The sequence below is a fragment of the Taurulus bubalis genome, assembly GCF_910589615.1.
Source record: "Taurulus bubalis genome assembly, chromosome: 13".
Lineage (NCBI taxonomy): Eukaryota > Metazoa > Chordata > Actinopteri > Perciformes > Cottidae > Taurulus > Taurulus bubalis.
In genome coordinates, this window is record NC_136601.1 from 20,543,881 (window position 1) to 20,567,673 (window position 23,793).

The window sequence follows — 23,793 nt, forward strand, 5'->3', positions numbered from 1 at the left end:
ACACTCACACGCACGCGCGCGCCACACACACACACACACGCGCTCGCGCGGGCACAGAGTCTGCGCCGCCCCTGCTGCCTCCCCACAGGTTGCCATGACGTCCGCGAGATGCTGCAAGCCTGGCACATTTTTTTTCCTCTTCTCCACCGCGAGCAGATGGGTTCAATAAGTTCAGACTCGCGGGAGTGGAAACGGAGGGCTGTTCACACATAAAACGCGCATGCACGCGCGCACGCCGTAGAGGCACGTGGGTTCTGTTGAACGACTGGTTCGTTTTATGAGATAGAAGAAGCTATAATACTCTCAGAGGTTATATCCTCTCATATTAGACCATATTTCTAGTAAACTCGGTCTGATGTGCTAACATATTGGGTTTTATCGGTGCAGGTCTGAGATCCACCTTCTGCTGCCTCACGCGCAACTGCACCTGCAGAAACAGTCCGCAAGCCGCTCTATAAGTTGTAAAAGCTGCACTATGTGTTCACATATTCACTTGATAAAAAAAAAAAATCATGAATGCTGTTTGACTAAAGTTATGGTTTTCCATCTGTGGGTGGGAGGCACGCTGCAGCAAACTAACAATATGCACATATCTTACAGTAGAACAGATGGCTCAGTAATGTGTTTAACATATTTGTTTGTATAAATATAATGTTGTTCAAAAAGTACACACACACACACACACACACACACACACACACACACACACATTTGTGGGGGATTTACCAGGCAGGGAGTGTGTAAATGTCCTATTATTATTATTATTATTAGCCACTGCTGTCCACATTACATTTATGTTATCTTGCCAGAGTAAAATGTCCAAATCAGGGATGTAGATATTGACTGTTTAGTATTTAAACCTGCCTTTTTAATTCTGCCTTCAGGAACATTCAGTGGACATTCATTACTCGTGCATAATATGAGCTGGATCGGCTCCAGCGCCTCCACGACCCTATAAATAGGAGAATGGTATGGAATTATGAAGATTTCTCTGGTGCTGTGAGTCAGTCCAACAATCTCCTCTCTGTTGTCGGTGAAGGGAAAGACACCATTGAGCTTTATTTTGGGAATATAGGCTCCAGTGTCTTTTGAACTCAAATGCCATCTCGGCCTCTGCTGCATCAGTTTGGATCATTCTTTCTTTAATCTATGCACCCTGAATGCTAAATAGCTGGAGTACCTTCAGACTCAGAGGTTGTTTTTGTTTATGTGAATGGGATCGGTCCTACTGAGGGGAAACCTGGGCAATAGTGGGTGAAACCACTACAACATAGGGGTGTGTGATGTGATGCCTGTGTAAAAATCATGAGCAATATTACAATAACCTCAGTGTCAAGTCACAAAACAATAATTATATGAACTCAACATACTGTTTTATCATTTAGGAAACTAAGATCCTATTAAACAGGCGTGGAAATGTAATTGCTCAGAGTTAATGGATGACCATTGAAATTTAACTTTTCATTATATCTCAGGGATCTTTTACATTTCAGAAGAACCTCGTTGATCTTACGTCAAGAAGTTCAGGATTAGAGTGTGAGACTGCACATTATTACCCTGCTGAATGAATCATTTAAAGATTTAAAAAAGTCTCTGATTAAAGTCCCGTACACCCACACAGCCTCAGTTCCTGATGATTAATACTGGTAATGATTGGCCTTGGGGTTTAGGATAAAACGTCTAATTTATTCTCCTGTGCTCTTGATATATCAGTCGCTACAGAGGAGGGTCGGTTAACAGCTGTTTTGCATGTGTGTGTTTGTGTGTGAGAAAGAGCACAAAACAACCAAATCTTTTATAACATGTTTATTGTACCATGTCTTTATAAACGCATCGGTGTAACAGTCAGACCTGTTTTAAAAGAATGACAGCGGGAAGTTTCTAAAAAGTCTTCAGGAGGTAGACCGACTAATCTGGTAAATATTACAGCATGTAACATGTTGATGTCTTTTTTCAGGACAGAGCTCCACCCAAAGCAAACGTTACACCAGGAAACAACATCATCAAGAACAAGTATATTTCTATAAAGAAGGTAAAGGGTAAATGCTTCTTTTGAGCATAAAGGGAAGGTTATTTCAATGTATTGCTCCAAAACTAATTTAAGCTGAGTGTCCCAAGAGTGGAACAAACACATGGCTTCAATCTTTTTTGCATATTTATTTATATAGGTCATCCCTGCCAGTGGCCTGAAAATAGCACTTCTCTTTCACCAGCTCAGAAATGATTAACACTGTTAGCTGCCTGTAGTTAAACAGTGAAAAAGCCACAGACGGAATGAGTTTGTTCAAGCCTGCCGCGGCTCTGGGGATCCTGGAGGATTTTAGCTGCAGCGGGAGGAGGAGGAGGAGGAGGAAAAGGGAGGAGGGGAGTGCTGTCCTGAGCTGATCCGTGCAGGGGGCTGCAGAGCGAAGTATGTGAGCAATGCTGCCACCACTGGACCGGACGGAGCTCGGGACAAAAGGAGAATCGGGCTGAACAACGCTCACTGGCAGAGCAGTAGTAAGACAACGTTGGACTTTTAAATAAATAAATAAATACAATATAATCAGTGTTTCAAATCTTGAAACTGTTCAACATATTTACAGTCAATAAATAGTTAAATATCTTCAGAGCAAGCAAAAGCAGGTCGACAAACTGAGTACTTCACATTAGAGTCCTGCAACACTGAAGTTTACTTGACCACTTCCCATCAGGCCGACCACGTCCCGTTTGTGCCACATCCGGTTCGTTTAAAAGCTTCTAACAGAGTGCAATACGGTTCTGCAGCATGCATTAACCCTTCTGTCTGGCAGAGAGCAAAGAGGAGGCACCGCTCGTCCACTTAAGACGGGCGCTGACGATGGGATGTCCATCTGCTGACAGACCACAGAGAGAGAGGATAAATACAAGTCCAGTGGGACACGCTGTGGATCATCTCGTTCTCACAAGAGAACAGCAGTCAATTGTTTTGTACTTTAGATACCGAGAAACACGACTACATTCGACTACAGGGAAACAGAAAGCAGTACACCTCTTCATCAAGCAGTCATGGGGTGCAGCAGCAGTTCTGCAAGTGTGCAGAAACATATCTGGGTCCTCTGCAGTGACCACAGCTGTGGATCTGTAGCCTACGAGCAGCAAGGAGCGATCGCTCTCCCACATATCTACACATTTCACTTAAAGAGTAACATGGGAAGTAATGCCAGCACACATGTACGTTTACATATGTAGATTTGTGTAAAACAATCATCCAGCTAAGCAAGAGCCCCATTGTAAATCACATTTTCTAACAATAATGTTCCATATAATCACCTTTATTTGTATTATTGTTGTTTACTCTTGAGATTTCTACATTTAATTTGTGTATTACTTCAATAGTTCAGACGTTATAATGACAAATGTAGTAGTTGTGTAATCGAAGACCAAAGCAATCGGGAGAAAAACAAAGTTTTAAATGGCCATTCATACGCATGTGCACTTAGCTCCTGTTTTCTTGACGGAAAAAAACATAACTCTTATTAGTTTTTTTACGTAAATATACCAACAATGCCTTTCATTCCATATGAAAACCGATGGTCTACACTGGAAATGTGCACAGTTGGTTTTGAAGGTCACTACGTCAGAGGGCATTCATCGCAAAAACCGACGTAAACCGTCATAAACGTTGAGCGTCATCATGGCATGGCAGTTTAAATGTCTGTATTCTGCCGTTTCTTATTGACAATTTGGGAAATTCTACATGTGCAATTGTTGAATATATATATTTTTTAAACTGAACAATTAAGCAAATTGGATTTTCAAATAATTACATCTTTTATCAACACTTTTGGACTTAATCAGAGACTTTGTCTGAGTGTGGCATCGTTCGCTTTGTGTCTGTTTGAGACAGAAGTTGGATTATTGAACACAATGTTTTTACTACTTATTAATATTAGCAATTCAAAAGCCAACATTATGAATCAAACTTCAGACTTTTCTGTGCAGCGCTACTATTTTTCATTCACGGAGATAACCATAGATTGGAACGCATCAATGTACCGATGTTCCTAAACGCCTCATATGCAGCTGCTGGTGCTAGTAGCCATAGACAATTGTCCATATCGTCACCTTCCTAAAATAATGGCTGAAGAAATTTTTTCAGAAAACACAAAAAACGAATACCAATATAATCGGGGTGCACAAGCTGCCTCTGACGCTGCACAACAGGGATACTGTAATAACGGTCAAATTATGTTATGATTACTAATATTATGTTCGAGTGAGATTTTTCATTGACAAAAATGCTTGCAAAAATGCTAACTAGATTGCTATCTTAAATGCTAGCTTCAAAATGCATTATTAAAAAGCTTTTAATTTTGCCTAAGTCACATTGTCTTTTGACAATGGCCTAAGTCCCACTCTTGACATGGGCCGTTATACTACAGGGGTAGAATCACATGATCTGTTCAACTGAGGATGTAGGAGATTTTACCAGAGGTGGCCAGTATCATGAGGAGATCATTTAGGAAAGAAAATCATTTTTGTCAAAAAATGACTTAGGCCATTATTTTAGGAAGGTGACGATATGTTCTCTGCTCGTTAGATTTACAGGAAATTGCATTGTTTTAAGTCAAAACTCTTCCTATTTTACTAAACCCAATACCTTAGAGTATCTTTTATTTGCTGTATAAATTCAGAATGTGTGTATTTTCCCTGCTATATAATATATACGAGTATCCTGCTCCTAAAACAAAAAGTAGTATAGAGTACTAACACTATGAATAAATACACAAATACCCCACCCCTATAATGTTTTAGTTGGAATATTATCATTAGTGTGTAATGGGCCTACTGTAGAAGATGCATAGTCCAAGTATATAACTGATTATGACTGACGCAGTATAACATGCTTAGATAAATAATACATTAATATGAATAAGTTGCACTGTTCAAGTCCTCCTCGAGCATTGTAAGTGTGAGTCTATTGCGAGTTAGCTTAAAGTGCGTCACCTTAGTCATGAGCCTGAGCCGCCGGCCGAGCAGCTGCTCCACAGCGTTGTGTATCCCTGTTGCCACAGTAACGTAGGCGGGTACATAAACTGTAACCAGTCGGTTTCGCTCACAGCTCCCGGGTTTTGTGAACCCTCGGATTCTTGTGAAAATGTTTGTTCCTGTGCTTGTTGTCTTATATTGTTCTTTGCATTTGATGTGTCCATCGTAAGTTCAAGGACTTAATTGCGTTGTTGTACCAGGATAAAGCGTTTCATTAAGTTGTGATTGTTGGATAGCTCACCTCACACTAACACGCTAATGCTTTTAGTCACATGCTTTGAAGGTCATGGATCCGGTCAAATTTAAACGTGTTTTTTCTCTCAAAATTCTCGAAACAGACATTTTTCTTATTGCGGCGCATGTTTGCAACAAACATCCAGATCAAGTCCTCTCCTAAGATTATGGAGCCCTCTCCCAGGAGGTGCATTTCCTTTGAAACATTTATCCACGCAGCTTTAAAGTGCGCTGCTCGCTGCTCATGTGCAGGCCTAAGCTGGTATCTGGTGGCAGTTGATCAGGCGTTAATAATACAGTGTAACTCAATGCTCCGGGCGAGCAGAGTGGGGACCTTTCGAAAATAACATCTGAACAGACCGACTGGGTCACGCTGTCACGGAACAGTTTAGAAACTCAAGTCATGTGACATTTGTCAACCTCACATGAAGCTTTGTTCGTTCATTGTTGCCTCATTTTACAAAGAATGCTGACGGGATGAGAACATACTTTACCTATTTGCCTGAGAGCTCCTTCCTCATGCAGGACTTAAAGGAGGTGAACTTCTCCTCCCCTCTGACGCCCTGTGTGTGTGTGTGTGTGTGTGTGTGTGTGTGTGTGTGTGTGTGTGTGTGTGTGTGTGTGTGTGTGTGTGTGTGTGTGTCAGGGAGAAAGAGAGAGAGAGTAATGCTGTTACAGGGTCAGTGCCATGGTGTCCCACTAGGTGGCAGTATAATTTCACAAAAATCCCTAATTGCCGACTCAGAGGTGAGATGTGTTTTAGTAATAAAAAGTGTCAGGAGTGTAATTTAGACATTGTGGTGTGGAGCAACTTAAGGTACCAGCACCTAAAGGAAAAAATAGACATAATTAGTGCTTACTGAGAGCTGTAATTGGTGTTTGTGATGCTAATAGCTGCTTAAGTACTCTGTTCTGAAAATGAAGCTGTATGTCTGTGCTCAGCAACAACCCACATTGGCCTTTTTTTTCTTCACCCTGTTAAATCTGACCTAAATTTGCATCCATGTGTCTGCGTGTGAGCTCTTTGTGGCACCCTCTTTTTGACATTAAGGAGTAGCTCATAAAGATAACAACGCCGGTGTCGTTCACATCCGCCAGTGCTGCTGCGGAGACAAGACAGCGACACCTCTGTCACCTTCAGAGTCATAAAAGAGCGACACATGGCCTCTGCCGTCTCACCCCGCCGCGGCGGTGCAGCCGCTGCTTCATGACGCCGATGAACTCCTTGTGGCTGAGTCTGTCGTCGCGGTCCTCGTCGAAGATCTTGAAGACCGTGTTGACCAAGTGGCGGCTCAGCTTGATGCCCGTGGCCACGTAGACGGCGCGGGTGAACTCCTCTGGAAGGGAAAGAGAAGTAGGAGAGTGGTCTTTATTACCGACGTTTGCTCCCAATATTTACATTACTTTTGCTTAAGATGAGATCGAACAGATTGTGCGTCACCTGGATGGTTTGCTTGCCTCATTTGATTGACTTACAACAGAAAAGATAGAATGAAACTCCATTTGAAAGCATTGTGACTACAGACTGCGAGTCTTCACCTTGACCAACGGAGCGGTTGGCGAAGTTGTACATTTGCATGGCGATGGTAAAATCCTCCAGGTTGTTGAGGAACTGGAAGAAGGACCTGAACTCCTCAAAGGTGATTCCCTGCGAAGAGATGACGACGACAAAACGACACCTTTTTATATCCACGAAACAAAAAGCTTTTTGAAATGCAACGCGAGAAAATGTTAGCGAGCGGCTGCGTGTGTCAACACTCCAGCAAAGGGATAACGCTACGATTCACCCGGCACATCGTCTGCTTCCTTTCATCCTGCGGGGGAATCCTTTAGTGTGTGTGTGTGGGACCTTGAAGCCAGCAGATAGATAACACACCCAAACAGACAGAGTATACATTGCTGGATTTTCCCCTGTGCAGTATGGACACGCTGAGCTGTCAGCGGCGGGGGGGAGATTGTAGCTTTTGGGAAGAGGTCAGGCCCGTTTGCAGACTTTTCTAAGGCAGATTAACCTGATACTTGAATAAACAAAAACAACAAAAGTGATGAATCCCCAAACATCTCAGGCTTGGCTGATGACTCAAACACTGAGTCCATTGATCTCCACTCAACCGTCCCGCAGCTACGAGCTCCTTCTCTCGCCGGGGGCCTCGCCAAGCCGGCAGCACACACGGGCTAACAAACGGAGTAATGACTAATCGCTGTCGCTTTGCTGTTTTAACAAGGAGAGGGCCGTAAAATATCTCTTAGCCCCTCACGACGAGACCCACTTCATCGTCAATGGAGATCTAGCAACAGGCTACTCGAGGAGCTGCCGCCGTCTTTTCAGCGCGCCAAGAGGGGAAACAAATCAAAGCTTAAAATGAGGATGCTTCACTCAACAGATAACTCAGCGGGCGGTAAAAATAAATAAATGCTCCCACGCTCACACAAAACGACAGAGTGCAAGTCGATGAAAGCTAACGAACTCATTTAAAGGAATAGTTCAACAGACTCTCCTCTCTGTCTGGGAGTTAGATGAGAAGGTAGCATACATGTGTGTGTGTGTGTCTTAGCAGGAAGTCTGAAGCACAATAGTTAACACATTATAGTGTGTTTAAGCTGTACAAAAACCACACCAAAAAAACAGCAATTTGTTATTTTACTGAGAGTTACGCCGTGGAACAAGGGCTTAATTACAATGTACTTGTATAAGTCTGCATAAGTCTTCTCTTTTCCTGGTTTCACAGGCTGCATTGCAGTAAAGTGATGTAAATCTCTAAAATTAGACTGTTCGTGCGGTTCTATTATTTTCCATTACATGCTTAGTCATTATATCCACATTCTTGATGATTATTTATCACTAAATCTCATTGTGTAAATGGAATGTTGTCGCAATATCTGTATGGAGGTATTTGGTCAAAAATATAGTGATGTTTGATTCACTGGGCAGAGAATTAGCTCCAACATGTAATTCCCGTTATTAAGACCACAAATTGTAATTGAACATTTAATTTTTATCCTTTCAATCTTTCAATTTGTGTGCAAGAAAGAAGACGCGTCTGTTTTGGCATGTTCGTGTCATCACATGTGATGACAAATCAGATAGTTGGGGAAGGTGGGGGGGGGAGGGCGCACCTTTTCGTTCGGCAAGCCGTGGCGCACGTTCTCCAAATACTCGCCGACGTCGTCCACGTTGGTGTAGCGAAGGAGGATCCGAGCAAAGTCTTCCTCGCTGATGGTGGGCAGGCCCTTGCAGTAGGAGAGGAACTCTATCTCCAGCATCTCTGTCTGCAGGTTGTCCATGAACCTGGAGGAGCGAGACGGACCGCTGACAGATAACGCCACCGCCACAAACTCACATCCACAAAGGAACACTTAACAAAGTCTCAAAAAAAACAAAAAAAACACTGACGGTTTAGCCGTCCGGGGCATGAAAATGATTAATGACCTTATTACACTGAGAGAAAATCTTTTTCTCGGGAACATATTGATTTATCACACAGTGAACAAAGGGGTTTTCTACTCACTCGTAGAAATCTTCAAACTTTAATTCAGCTTTGCCTTTTTTCCCAAAGAAATGCACCAGCAGCGTTGTCTCTGTCTTTTCATTCACCTGCTAACAGAGGGGAAATAACTTAATTATAACTCCTCATAGCTTGAAGTCGCAATGATTCATCCAAACATATGAGTACACTTGCAACAAATCCCAATCTGAGTTGTTTTCTAACAAGCGTATCATGGAAACACCAGGTAACCATTAACAATGACTTCATCTAACCACACCGGAAGCTTGAAGCAAAGATGTTAGTTAATAGCCATACCCAGGTTCTGCTGTTGAATAAGAGTTAATGATTCATTTTTCACCGTGCCTGAAACCAAACAGTGGGCCAGCGTTTCTCATTTCTGCACGATACAAACACGTGCCATGCAATAGATTCATTAAACATGCTACAGAGGAAATATTAGTCAGTATTTATTCTTGCTAACAAGCAGACTAAATAAATAAATCCACAGTGCTAACATGGGCCCTTCCGTATGGACAGTCCGCTGGTTCCCAGTATTGACCGTATAACCAAAGTAATGAGGGCATGGCTACCTCGGTGAGATCAGAAAACAGAACTTGACTTGTGCCACGTCTGAGAACATCCCACATGCCCCGGGCCTCCACATGCTGGCTGTCTTTTTCAAGAACCTGTGGCAGCAGTTGAAGCACAGCTGTTAGAAGACAAAACACATCTGGAGAAGGAAGACGGACGGAAAAACGTGGATCGCACTGGAAGGCAGGCAGGAAGACAGAGATGCACAGACTGGAAAGAAGATGAAGAGTCAGATAAAAAAAACATCAGAGACAGAGGGACAGTAGGGCAGAAACAGACTGTATCTGAGAGGCCCATCGCTCTGCAGCCATGCATGCAGCCTCTTGGCAGCACGTTGAGCCGACACAGCCGACACATGTCCAAAGCATGCAAGGCGTGAGAGCCGAAGGGTGGCTCATGCCAGGTTGTCATCATTTGATGCTAAGCTGAGAAGTAAATGCAAGTTATCAGACATCGTTCGCCTACTCTTGTGTTCAGAAGAAATGCACTCCGGTTATGAAAAGTGAAGCCAATGCTGATGTGCCTTGAACTTGCATTCCCTCTAATGGCCATCAGGGGGCGACTCCTCTGGTTGCAAAAAAAGAAGTCCCGTTGTTTAGAAGTCTCAGAGAAAAGGAGACTACTTCTCACTTGATTTATTACCTCAGTAAATATTGTTAACATGAGTTAATGGTCTCAATAGCTAGTTTCTATGTTCATTTAGTAAATTATGGTCCATTTAGAGTGAAATAGACCATTAAGTAGGGGCTACATTGTGATTGACAGGTCGCTACCAAAGACGTATACGGCATCTTTACCCCGACGGCCCATATATGGTCACTTCCGTTAAATGGCAACAAAATTCCAAACTCAAGACTTCCAAACCGTAGTCCACAAACCAATGGGTGAAGTCACGGCGACTACGTTCACGTCTTATATTCAGTCTGTGGTTCAGAGTTTGAGGAAAGAAAGACGAAAAAAGTTATTTTTCCCCATGAGGTCAGGCTCCCGACCTCTGATTAACCAATCATTATCTTTATTACAGTTTACACTGTTTTCACTCTCCCGCCGGCTGTGAGACAACTACAGCTACACCGAGGAACCACCAACAACAATGTTCTGGTAATTTGTGTCATGTGCAATGAAAAGATCACAGGGAATCTGTCTCGAGTAGTTCAGAAAAAAACTAGGATTTCTCATTCTGTTTTCTCACCCCATCATTTCTTTATTCCCTATGTTTTCAAGTCTCGCCATCACCTCATTCAAAAGCAACATCAGCACACAGCCAACCAGAAACAGCCAGCTGGCGCCGGCACGTGTTCCTAAGTATGGTTTGCTTCATTTCATAATATTTATTTCTCTTATCAACTTCTTTATTTTGTTCATCTCTCAAGCCTGAGGGTGAATGTGAGCCAGCTGATTAAACAGCTCTTCCTCTGCGCCTCGCCGCTTTTAGAGAAGGGGAGATTTACGCCGTGATCCCACAGCTAATTACGGAACAAGTCTTTAATGCGCCGCGCGGTTACTCAACTCATCCCATGAAAAGATCCTGAAACACTTGTAATTAGAACATGCTCGGGGGAAAGCCCGTGTTTTTGAAAAGATTTTTGACTTTTGAACTTTTTGCTGGAAAGGTACCTACAGTACGACAGCAGAAATCAAAACAAAAAAAGACACACCTAGAGGTAGAGTCTTCAAACAGACGTGTGTGTGTGTGTGTGTGTGTGTGTGTGTGTGTGTGTGTGTGTGTGTGTGTGTGTGTGTGTGTGTGTGTGTGTGTGTGTGTGTGTGTGTTGAGTGCTTTTCACAGTTTTCCTCTCTGACGGGCATCTTCATGGTCAAACCCATCACAAAAGGTAACCTGAGCCCAAATACCACTCCTCAAGAAACTGTAAAAATAAAACACGGGGGTCTTCTTCAGGTAAAAGCTTTTTGAGGTGGAATCTCTGGCCCAATGCTGACAAAAGGCAAGTGCATGAATCATCTGCACTAAACACACACACGCAAACACACAAGATAATGCTTGAATTACACAGTGGTGTATTTTAGATCCTGCTATGAGGTTATCTTCTGTTAACAGACACACATGCAGGGGTTTTCTGTGCGTAAAATAGATTTCAGCTTTGGAAAAGCACATGTCAAAAATGCATGCAACAAGCAGAACGGTTCCATTTCCCTTCAGGGAGGGAGAACAATACATACACTGTGCGGCTGGGATGAGCATGGACCGTACAGCTGCAGGCTCTGAAATAAAAACGAGCAGAGGGAGAAGATTTGTTTATAATTCACAGCGTATTTTAGAACAGGAAGCTGGTTGGAAATTAGTTTTAAAGCCATCAATTGATTTTCTTCAAGTCATCGCCGTCAAACGTATATGACGTGACATTACCCTCAACTTTATCTTCTTGCAAAAGCCCCATTATGTTTCCAAATCTAGAGGTGCCCATTCTAATGATGTGTTTGATGTGCTATACGGGCTTCAGATTAATGCAAGACCGTCCAGAGATGCTAACGTTTGTCGCGGCAGAGTAAGCTCCTCCATGTTGTGTGTGCGCGATAAGACCTCAAAGAGTCGCTCTTATCGCTCTGTTCAGCTCTGCCTGTTTACATCCACCTGCATGCGGCACAAAGCGGTCCGAAAGAGATGAAAGCCTCAGACATGTTTTACCCTGTATGACCACATTCACCTCTGTGCAGCCCGAGTCCTGAGACATTAGTTCAAATGTAAGATTCAGAACCATGTTAAGCTGCATTAGTAATGGGTAAAAGGACTGCGTGTAAGATAAAAGGTGTCCCAAAGAGAATCACTTGACTCGGTGCAGTTTAGCTTCTTTCAGCTCACTGTTTTGGTTTCCGGCCCAAAGCTTTACTGTTTCAAAGCTCTGATAAACCCATTGTTTATCACCGAACAGCAGACGGACAAAGTGAGCAACTCGCTGGTGAACAAGGCGTCGTTATTAGCTAAAGAGGCAGATATTTCCCTCAGGACTTAGTGGAGACTCAAACAGCTGAAAGAAGACTGGATGTTGGACAGCTGGCAGAAACACAACTCCAAAGAAATGCTCATTTTCTTCTGTGTCTGAAGTGTAAACATGTGAGCCGCATCGACTCCAGGGAGAATATGTCCTTGTGTATTAACAGTTTGTTGCGCTGTCCCCAAGTGGCCAAATGAATGAATGCAGGTTTAAATTAATATTCTTTTTGGCCACTTGGGGGCAGCAGACCAAGCGCAAAGGACTCGACATATAAGGTGTTAGCAAACAGTTTACACATTTAGCAGACGCTGAGCAACATGAGCATTAGAGTCATGTTTCTTTCACCTTACAAATATAAGTCCAATATCCACTCTTCTTTTAGCTCTGTTCTGGTCGACACCGACTCAGCCTCCACCAATATCTGCCCCTTGGCTGGCTAGCTGCTCACTTTGTCTGGCATTTCTTTAGACAAGTAGTGTGTGTTTTTTTTCCTGCTAAAAACAACAAAACTGAAGAAGAAGAAAACAATAAGGGGAACTGCAAAGTTAGCAGGAACCCCTTTTACATTACGCTTGCCATGCTGTTAATACATTCAAAGTTTGAAAACAACTCATACCTTCATGGCATATCTTTGCTTATCTTCGGCAACTTCCTTTCTGACCTTTTTCTTACGGAAAATTTCCTCTAGCTGGTGAAAAGATGGCAAGTTATTATGTAAAATATGACACGATAGATCAAATACATTTCATCATATCTGAATATCAACGAGTCTCGCACCACCATGAACTCCCTTTTGTCCACCATTTCATTCCCATCTGCATCAAACATGTTGAAGGCAATCCTGAAGCCTGCATGGGGCTCTGCAATCAAATGGAAACAGGAATTACAACGGACAGTCACCTTTTTAATCTAAATACGTTTCAAAATGATCCTCCTTTGAGTCTGTTCAAATATACACTTGCTTGTTAAGATGCAGAGCAGGAACAGATACTCTGTGTAGCTGATGACACCTGGGGAAAAAAAGAACAAAAAGAATTGTCAAGCTGACAAACCTAAGCTGAACTGACCCCTTTTCCACACAAGACGTATCCGATGGCATTAACCGGTGAGCTGACGGTGTTTACAGATGTTCAAAGTCATGCGCCCGAGATGAATAAGCCATCCAAAGAACCAGTGCACGCCTTAAGACAAGAGTAATCCTCTCGCCCTCACTGATAACATCTTAAAAGGTGCCTTTTACCTCGTGCTTGGTGTTCCCCCTCACACAAACACAGGCTTTACAACTGAGCTGACCTATCTGGACACAAACCCAAACAAATTTAGGGCCCACGGCTTCTGATCGCGTTTGGGTAACAAGGTGTAATACATTCTCAAGTGATCTGTCACTGATTGGGAACGGCCGATTCAGGTTTTTGTGTCGCGTCCTTCAGCTCCCTTTGTTGTGTGACACGGAGAAGGGAAGAGTGAGTGTCAGGAGACATCTCGGGCGACTCGGGAGGCTTCTCCCCTCTTACTCTGAAAGCATTCCCAAGCTTTTGTTTGCTCGGGAAGATAGAGAATCGAGCGCAGATAGTTCTGGGTGACTGCTCTGGGTGTTATGGGAAAAGAAGTCAGGTACGGGAGGAGGGGTTTGCTGCAAAGGAGGGAAAAACTAAACTAGCAAACAAAGATGTCATTTTTTAAACACATGTTCAAACTAAGGTGTCAAAAGAAAATTAGTGATGCATGCCATTAGGCAGAGTTCATCTGGAGAAAGAAATTCTTGTCATCCCAGTTCTCTATTTGGCATGTACGGCCTTATACTGACAACAGATCTCTGGCTTCAAAGCCTTTTAAAGCTTAAATAGGTTGAGGAGAGAAAAAAACTTTGAAGATTCCAGCCATGTTTCACCAATACCACACACCTTCACTCTCCTGGAGGGAGAGCCTCCTCCTCCTCCTCCTCCTCCTCCTCCTCCTCCTCCTCCTCCCTGCAGCTCAGCCTCTGAGCTCAAGTAGATGTTGTTAGACAATACAAAGAATTCCACAGCAACACTTCATACAGAGTGGCAGTCCCGGAGATGTAATCCAATCCCATTCTTAGGCTTCATAATGTCCGTGGTGATCAGGGGGGTGGCCGGTGGGACGTGTCTCGACATAGTCGGGTTCAAACGGCTCCCTCATTCTCCAAAGCGACGCTTTGTTCGCAGATCAATCCAGTCTTTTTCCCCCCTGACAAAGCCGCAACGTTTAACAGCAGGATTAAAAGCCCCAAATCCCGGCATTGGCACTTAGCTAAAGCAACAGAGGAGAGAGCAGAACAGTGAGATCTGATGCTCCACTGGCACACTGAGCGGCAGGCCACAGGCCCAGGTGGGCACATTTAAAAAGATCTTCACTAACAACTTCATTTTCTTAATGCTAGGAATCGGAGTTTGCAGTTGTATTTCGCAAGCCGCTTAAAGTAAAGTAAGATTCTGCTGGTGCATTGGATAGTTTTAAATTGATATAGTCAACAAATTGATTAAATGACTCCGATCTGAGTGTTTCAGCTCTAAAAGTCTTCATTGTGATCAAAATGTGCAAACGTTACGTTATTTTACATCCATATGTTTAGAACATTTTCCAATCTCCCAAAAAATACATTGCAATTTGCTATAAATTATAGGGGAAATACAGAAGTTGTAAAATGTATTATTTCTATTAATTGCTATTGTAACTTATTCAAAGAAGCCTGTTACAGTTTGGCTATGTACAGTGCATTGTACTATAAAGCATTCAAAACTAAATTAACAACTTCTTTCAAGGAATTTCCCACTTTCCCAATACTTTGTACCAAATGATAGTTCCTTCCAGGAAACTTCACACTTATCGCATGTTTTATTCAAGAAAGTGCGTAGGATCGTTATGTAAAGACTGAATGGAGCGTTCCATGCAGAGGTTACCTGAGAATAAATCTACATCATGTTGCGATGGAGAGATAAGATAGTATTTACAACGCACTCACTGCTGTGGAGTCTATACCAGGTTGACACGCACCACCAGAGCACACTCTGGACCAGGCCTTTCAAAATAAAAGCATGAAGGAGAACTACTTAAAGTCAATGGGTGCTCGTGAGCCGCAGCAGATCGAGCGGGTTACTTCACCTCGTTCACGGAGATTTCTGAACAAATTAGATGATCCTTTCCAAACAGGCGGGGTATCAGCTAGCATCTTGTCTAAGTCCTGACAATAGAAGAAAATCCCAAATCACTCATTCATTTCTAAATCCTGAGTCATCACAAAGTAATGCAATGTGTGTTGGCATTACCGTAATTACAGAGGTTTTACACAGATGAAGAGATTCTGTGAAACAGCAACAAGGGCTTTGATGACAGAACAACTCACCTTTTTTGTGAGGGACTTCCATGCTCTCTTACCTAAAGGAAACAAGGCGCACAGTTAGTGCAAGCTGTAGGAACTTTACAGCACATTTACTCACATCGGAGCTACTTGTGATTAACTTGAGCATTTACTTTACTTTTCTTTTCTTACTTTTTTTTTATACTTGATATTTTATTTAGGCATTTTTACAGTTTAACAAGAAAACAACATTCAAAAGTAAGAAAGATTATAAGAAATTGACCATGCATCTGGCCAAGTGGGCCATAAAGAACAAAAACAAATAAAACAATATTTAAGCAGGTAAATCAAAACAACCATGCAAAGAGTATTTACTTGTCATGCACCTTTATACTTCTCCTGCACTACAGCTCAGAGGCAAATGTTGTTATTTTTACTCCACTACATTTGTCTGAGCTTTAGTTACATTTCAGATCATACTTTTTCATACCTTTCCTCAACAGTAAAAAGTAAATTTAATAATTTGTTTTATGAACTGATGAACCTATTTTAGTTGAGTATATTCTTCTTTCTACCTCTTCAGCTAAATAAACTCTTTAGAAAACCTCTTGTAATACATCATCACAAAGCTGAAAACTCATGAAAAAGCCAGCGACCCCACAAACAGAATGATGATCTTATAGAATATGATGCATATCTGTCGAGTAAACTAAATCCAACAGTCTATAAAGGAGTTAAAACATCTACAGCAGTAAAACACATTAATCCAGATGGGAAACATTTGACTGATCAATGACTTTTGATGCTTAAATCAAAATTAACTGATAATCCTTTTACTTGAGTTAAAGGTTTTGAAGGCCAAACTTTTACCGTAGTGAAGTTTTTTTACAGTGTGGTAACATAACTTTTCCCGAAGTGAATGATCTGACTACCGCTGGCGACTTATACCAACATATTTCAACGGTGAATTCTATATTAAGAATTTAGAACCGGGAAACAAAAGTGAAAACGGGTGTTTACGTGGACAGACGTCTCGGTGAACGCATTCCGATGGTCAATAAAGCGGAAGATAAGATGGAGGTGTTGTAAAAGGGAAGAAAGAATAAAACTGTCCACTGTGACAATAACCCTCCACTGACACATTTTAGAGCCTGTGCTTAAAGCGGGGATTATGATTGCCAAGCGATGGTTTGCTGTGAGAAGTTTGTGAGCTTTTTTCCCTTAATGTGAGCATGTATTTGCTCATTTCACGTATTGCTTCATGAAAACATACCTTATGGATCTGATATGAATAATTTACATGACGGCGCTTCAGAACTCAACTCTAATGGTTCACTTCTAAATGGCCAGAACTCCATCGTCCTCTCAGAAACACATCTCTTTTTACAGCCACAGTATAACCATAAAACACCATCACGGCTATTTTGCAACACATTAGAGAACAATGGCACGCGGTATGCTAACACATTAGTGCCCCTTACTTACCGCCCTCATTAGATCCCACTGAAGACAAGTCCAAAACATTACAGCAGGCCACACACACACCTGCCACCATAATCAATCGCAGTGATCCGAATGTCTTATCATTACATTTATGGCATCCATGCTGAGTCGTTTGGTCTCTCTGGGTCTCTGCGAGTTTGTTGCCACATAAATGAGCCATAAAAGTGGGGTTGCTGGGGAAGATGCCTATCTTTATGCAGGTGTTATGGCTGAGGCTCTGCAAGCCGCAACTTATTGTCTGATGATGACACTTCACAGGCCCTCAGCAACAAGTAACGTTCTAGAAAAACACGAGGGCTTTTTATTTGTTCCATCTCAAAGTAATTAGAGGATGGAGAGGGTTCATCTGATGACTTGACAGAAGTGTAATTAGGCAAATGGAGCTGACAAATGGGGCTGATTTACAGAAGCAGCGTAGCTTCTGCAGTGCAGCTCACTGGCAGTCTTCAGGAAGGGAACGACCACCTTCCCTTACAAAAAGATTGATGATAGCTAAATTAAAGTTAAATTCATTTTTAGCACATGAAAAAAGAAAAGAAAGGAAACTTGAAGGCTTGAAATAATGTGATCACATCAGAGACGGTGTCCTCTGCCTTTGTAGATGAAATTAATTCGCCCGGTTCCACGCAGGAACTTTTCCAGGAACCCAGGAACCTTCTTAGGCACTCAAGAACTTGAGAAATCAGGGTCCAGAGACTCTGCTGATATTTCCTCTCGTGAGGAGATTGTGTGTCAGTCAACGGCAATATTTTCCTTCACTTTCAAATTCATTACCGTTCTAATTTACAAGGTTCTTCAGATGCGTGGATGATTATTGCTGTTATTGATTACTGATTATTTATCTAAAAAATGACAGAAAACACAAATAAAAAAAACCCAGAAAGCCCATGTTGGCTTTATCAAGTTGTTTATGTAAAATCACCAGTCCAAAGTCACAAAAACATTCAATTTACGACAACAAAAGAAAGAAAGATGAGCAAACCCTCACTTTTTAGTACAATGAATTGATCGTCAAATCTGTTGTTAATTAATTTTCTGTCAATAAACCAATTGATTAATTGTTCAGCCCTAGCATCAGTAATGATTCCTCTCTTCCCCAAGAGGATGCTTAGTATTGGGGAAGCAGCTGAGTAGGTGCACTCACTCTTGGGTTCATTCGAAGTGACGGACTCTATGAAGCTGAGCGGCGTCATGTAGAGCTGGCCCTCGTACTCCACCGAACTGAAGAGGCGGAATCTGTTTTCATAGGACGACATGTATACATCTCCATCGTCCAGACCATAGGCCCGGGCCTGAAAACACACACACACACACACACACACACATCAGGAAAAATTGTAGTCATACCAAGAGTGATAATACCGTCTGAAAGATGTTTTTTATGAAATCCATGTCAGCTTTTCTTGTCACAGAAAGCTTCGCTCACATGGAACAACAAAGAGGCCCGTGCCGTGCTTTAATTCAGTAATGGGGTGCATGCTATGTCAGCCATATTTGTCAACCCTGTGCGCCAGATAATGTCCCTACAACTGTTCAAACCCAGCCAGATCAGAAGGCTGGACTGGTGAGGACAGAGTGGATCTCTCTGTCACGTGGCTCAGTGCCAGCTCCACTGGGCACAGAGTAAAACACCCAGGGAATGTGTGCCCCCCTCTGCATAACCATTAAACCCTCTAACCACCCCCACCTCTCTTCAGATGTCAGCCCCTCCGCCAAGCCCCAGTGTCCAGTTTCCTGCGTCCCTGGATTCCTGCGGCCTGTGGAGCTGTCCGCCCTCCAACCCAACATCAGAAACAAGGAATCTTCTGGTCGAGGTGTGCAAACCAGACACGGTTTACTTGTTTGTTTACCTCCCCTGTGATCTATTACAATCCTGTCAACAAGGTCAGCGCGTGTCTGAGCTGAAGAGACTTAGATACTTGCTTGAGCGAGTATGTGGGTTATTAAGGAGCAGGCGGACAAAACAACATGAACACCTGATAGAGTGCAAAGAATTATCATAATGATGCAAAACCTGCAAGGTATAAAGTTGGAACGATTAATTAAGAAATCGATTAATCAAGTGAAAGAAAATGCATCAACGGCACATTTCACAAGAAAATGTGCTGTTGATACATTTTCAACAGCAGCTAATGGTTATTTTTATTTCTGATTAATCTGTAATATTGTTTTGATTAATTAATGTAGGTAATATTGTGCCAATGCCATTTTTTACTCTAACGTCAAACACAGAAAAGAAGCTTGAACAACTTATACGATTAATCAATTATCCCAAAAGCTGCTTGTTTGGTATATATGTGTGTGTGTGTGTGTGTGTGTGTGTGTGTGTGTGTGTGTGTGTGTGTGTGTGTGTGTGTGTGTAATTTAATATATTTGCGATGGGGCAGTGAAACAGGAGCATCTTAAATCCAGCACCAGCAACACCATCTATGGCCAAAATTGTATTGGATTACATTACAGTCAAGTGTTCTTGTTATTTTGTCCAGCCCCTAAATAAGTTAATTCATTATAATGTACACATCGCGATAAATACCTATGTTGTCTTAATTTCCTTACGGTAAAAACTAATTATGTGACATGTATTCAGAAAAAGCAGACAACACCCTCACGTATGGCTAAGCAATGAGGTCACGTGATCTGGAAACGCCTCTGATCGTGTTTTTTTTGTGCCATTTCAGCACCAAAGGTCGGGGACAGCTCCTCATGTTGACGACACATTATAGCGTTATTGTAGTTTCACGTGCACGAGGAGATCTAATCAGGTGGAAATGCAGCTGCAACAACAACACAAATGAAAATGTAAAGTGACGCGTTTGTCACGACAGAGAGCTGAGCGTCGCCGCTGACGCGTGACAGACGTCCCCCACTTTGTACCTTGTCGGTGGCGGAAACCGACGGCAGCGCCAGATGAAAGAGCCGAGCCTCGACGTGGCTCTTCAAGCCGGAGGAGCGTCTCCCGGCGAGCGAGCGGCGGTAATAGTACGCAGCTGCGGCCGCGGCGGTGACGCACGCTGCGGCCGCGGCGACCCTCCGCGCTTTGGTTTCCTTCAGCGCTCTTTCAGCGCGCGAGGAAGCCGAGCGTCGTCCCGGAGCCGCGAGCGTGCCCGCTCCTCCTGAGCTGCTGCTAGTGAGCATCGGGATAAGCCTGCGCAGGGCAGCCATGGCTGTTTACAACTGAGGTGTGTGTCGTAACTGATAACACACACACACACGCATACAACGCGAGCGCGCGCAAGCACGCACGTAAAAAAGAAGCAGTGAGCGGAAGCAAAAGCAGCTCGAGCCGGGGCTGCTTTGCTTCCGAGCTCGCGCGAGACGTGCCGTGGGTACTTCAAAGTCGCTCTGGGATTAACGGGATCGACAAAACTCGTGTTGAAACCGTGTTGTGGAAACACTCACGTGAAATGTGGAATATAAAACGTGTAAACACACAACTACGTGACACTTTAAATCAACTCACGAGACGTGAGTTGATTTAAAGTGTCACGTAGTTGTGTGTTTACACGTTTTATTTGAATTTAAAGTGATGCAGGTGCTCAGTTTAACACAACCCACCATCAACTCTCTCTCTCTCTCTCTCTCGCTCTCTCTCTCTCTCCCTCTTATTTTATGCCCCGGGAGAAGGAAAAACAAATCCCTGCCAGGGCACGTCTGGGCTGTGACAGCCCCGCCCATTACTAGTCCTGTGGTTTTGCACCTGCCTCGCCACCACCCTCTGCCACTTTGTGCGCAAAAACCCCTCCAGGAGCTGCTTTTACCTGCACTGCAGCGTTTATTCCGCACTTATAACTCTACTGGATCCTCTCGTGCCGGGGGTCCCTCTCCTCCACGGCTCCTAGCGACGCAGCACGCCGCGAACAGGTATATGTGCAACATGAGGGCTTTCTGAGCAGCAACCGCAGCTGATGAAGGCGCATCGGTGAAACAAGAAAGCAAGAAAAAAAAAGAGAGAGAGAGAAAAGGAGAGGGGAGAAATCGGCGCAGGCAGCAGCGGTGGGTGTTTCATGTCAGAAAGAAGAGGAATCCGCGTGTCCTTGCGCAACGGGTGCACGCGCTAAGTGAGCCGGACGTAAACATGCAATAAGTGACAGTGGCAACCAGGTAGTCCACTAGACGCACGAGCGCTCCCTCCGGACCTCCGCGCTGAACTTTACCCGCTGAGCTTTTGACGCGATGGCTGCTGCTGTTTTGGGGGAAGTTGGAGGCGTCATGCACGGCATCGAGGGTGTCGCGCAGGTCGGGTCCCATTTCCTCCTGACCCCGCTCGGGGACGGTCCGACGGACCTCCTGCCCGGAGACAGGCTGTCCCGCAGCACCGCGGCGGACTTAACGCACCTCCAAGGGATCCTGAGGAGGAGACAGCTGTACTGCAGGACCGGGTTTCATCTGGAGATACTTCCGGACGGCACGGTGCAGGGCACGAGGAAGGACCACAGTCGTTCTGGTAAACATATTTGACTTATAAATATAAAATATGAGGCAAAATATGGAAAGTAGCCAACTTTTATATCGTACTTTTATACAAGTGTCAAAAGAATCCGCAGCAATAAAAGAGTGAATACGAATGATATAAATAACAATATTATGATGATATTCTGTTAATTTTAAAGCATCAGACCAATTGATTGTGTCAACAGAATATAGTTTATATTTTCATTAATATTCTTTCATCTTTGTCAAAGTCTGTACTGAACCGCTGTGTTTGTCTTCTCCAGGTATTTTGGAATTCATAAGCCTCGCCGTTGGGTTGATAAGCATTAGAGGTGTGGACAGTGGACTCTATCTGGGGATGAACGACAAAGGAGAGCTGTATGGATCAGTAAGTACCAGCTTTGCTTATTCATGTCGCCCAAATGCTCATTTTTGACCCACAAGGCTTTTATTGAGTTTTCATGTTTGGAGAATTAGACTTTCAAGAAGATTCTCTTTTTTTTTAATAATGAAATGTGCCGTATGTTTGTCCTGTACGTGCATCCCAAGTCAGCACTACCTTTTAATGTCGTGCCCTTTTGCTTTTCAGGACAAGCTCACAGCCGAGTGTGTCTTCAAGGAGCAGTTTGAGGAGAACTGGTACAACACATACTCCTCCAACCTCTACAAACACGGAGACAAAGGGACGCGTTATTTTGTGGCGTTAAACAAAGACGGGACACCAAGGGACGGGACTAAATCCAGACGGCACCAGAAATTTACGCACTTCTTGCCCAGGCCTGTGGACCCCGACCGTGTGCCAGAGCTGTACAGGGATCTCCTGGGACACAGCTGAGACCTGGAGGCCCGGGTCCAGTTCAGGAATAGCTGCTGAAGCCCTTTGCAAAGGCAGGGAGCAGAGAAGAGACGAGGGACGTGGCCCGTGCCGGCTGGAGGACGGCGGCCCGACCTGCAGGGATAAAGGCACCGGGGCCTCTTGTAGGAATGCATGGGCCATCTCTCAGCAGCCAGGAAGACGGGCTAGAATGTCTGCACGCTCGGCATGAGGGGGCTGTTTGTTTCAGACGACCCTAACCTGCGTGGAATAGGAGAGGAATGGGAAACGGAGCTGAGCGATCAGGGAGCATCTCCGTTGGTCAGATGGATATCAGTCGAGTCCCTGAATCTTTACTGCTGTACTCAATGCATACTTTTAATGTGGGTATGTGTCAGAAAGCTGTTTGTTCAGAAGGTCTTTGAAGGAATTCAGTTGTTTTGGTTGTCTTACCTGTGTCCAGACCTGTTTGAAAAGATGTAACAATTTATTTATTCATTTTAGATATATTTATGTTTTATATTTATTTATTTGAGAATATATTTTTCCAGTTAGATACATGCAATATAGAAAAACCACTAGAAATTGTATCGATTATATAAAGACTGAGACACTGTACTATTATGTCTTTTACTCTGAAAGAAAAAGCTCAGCTATAGTGATAAACTGTAATATTAAACATTATGGAAACATTTGGACAATATCTGAAAAGAATGCATTTTATTGAGATATGGCTACTTTGAATCAATTTTTTTACGAATCTTTGTTATGATGGCATATTAATTCGCACCAAACTACTGTCACTTGTGTTACAGGAGGAATCTGAAGTCAACAAACTGACAACACAAACAATAAATTGCTCAAAATGTGATCAAAAATGCTTTATTTTTTGTCAGCCTATATGATCAGAGATGAAAGTATAACCAATGTTCATTTAAAGAACCCACGTTTTTACTTTTAACAGCAATTTTTTTGAAATGGTGACTTTATTGGTTGCCTTGGTCTTTTAGAGTTTAAACATATAAACCCGCTTACGAGACCAATGTTGTCTTTCTTTATGGACACCATTATGCCGAGAGAGGGGTCGTAGAATTGATGCGCGCATAAAACTTCAAAGCGTCCGTCCAGAATCCTCTGGATGTTAGAGGCCATGCAACAACACGATCACGGCCAAATAAAATCTGACCTTTAGCTCGGGCCCGGCAACTTTGTGTGGAGCGATAAGGTTTATGTGACCTCTGCTGACAGTTTGAGGATGACAGACTTGTTTAAATGTCTTATCAAACCAGACTTTAATGTATTCTTCTCATGCTTTCAGACAGCCTCTCTTTCTTTCTGTTACAGATTTAAGATTGTCTTACTGTCCCAACAACAGAAGAGCAACAAAAGTATGTTGTAGTTGGAAGTGAAGAGAGGCGAGGCAGCTGAATTATCTTTTTTTTTGAA

At 43.2% G+C, this 23,793-nt stretch overlaps 2 protein-coding genes across 2 annotated transcripts; one reads left to right on the plus strand and one right to left on the minus strand.

Moving 5' to 3' along the window:
• Nucleotides 1-1,807: 1,807 nt before the first annotated feature.
• On the minus strand, nt 1,808-20,264 carry micu3b (mitochondrial calcium uptake family, member 3b; the record flags this gene model as incomplete). The annotated part of the gene is given in 15 exon segments (XM_079228303.1): nt 1,808-2,855; nt 5,739-5,807; nt 6,424-6,581; nt 6,784-6,892; nt 8,362-8,533; nt 8,754-8,842; nt 9,323-9,418; nt 11,505-11,546; nt 12,894-12,965; nt 13,055-13,135; nt 13,235-13,287; nt 15,404-15,482; nt 15,645-15,676; nt 18,247-18,394; nt 19,977-20,264. Coding segments are annotated over 14 exon segments (1,488 nt in total). The 3' UTR covers nt 1,808-2,855.
• Nucleotides 20,265-21,275: 1,011 nt separating this feature from the next.
• On the plus strand, nt 21,276-22,368 carry fgf20b (fibroblast growth factor 20b; the record flags this gene model as incomplete). Its single annotated transcript, XM_079228231.1, has 3 exons — nt 21,276-21,546; nt 21,818-21,921; nt 22,123-22,368. The coding sequence occupies 3 exons, from the start codon at nt 21,276-21,278 to the stop codon at nt 22,366-22,368; spliced, it is 621 nt and encodes a 206-aa protein (XP_079084357.1).
• Nucleotides 22,369-23,793: the final 1,425 nt, after the last annotated feature.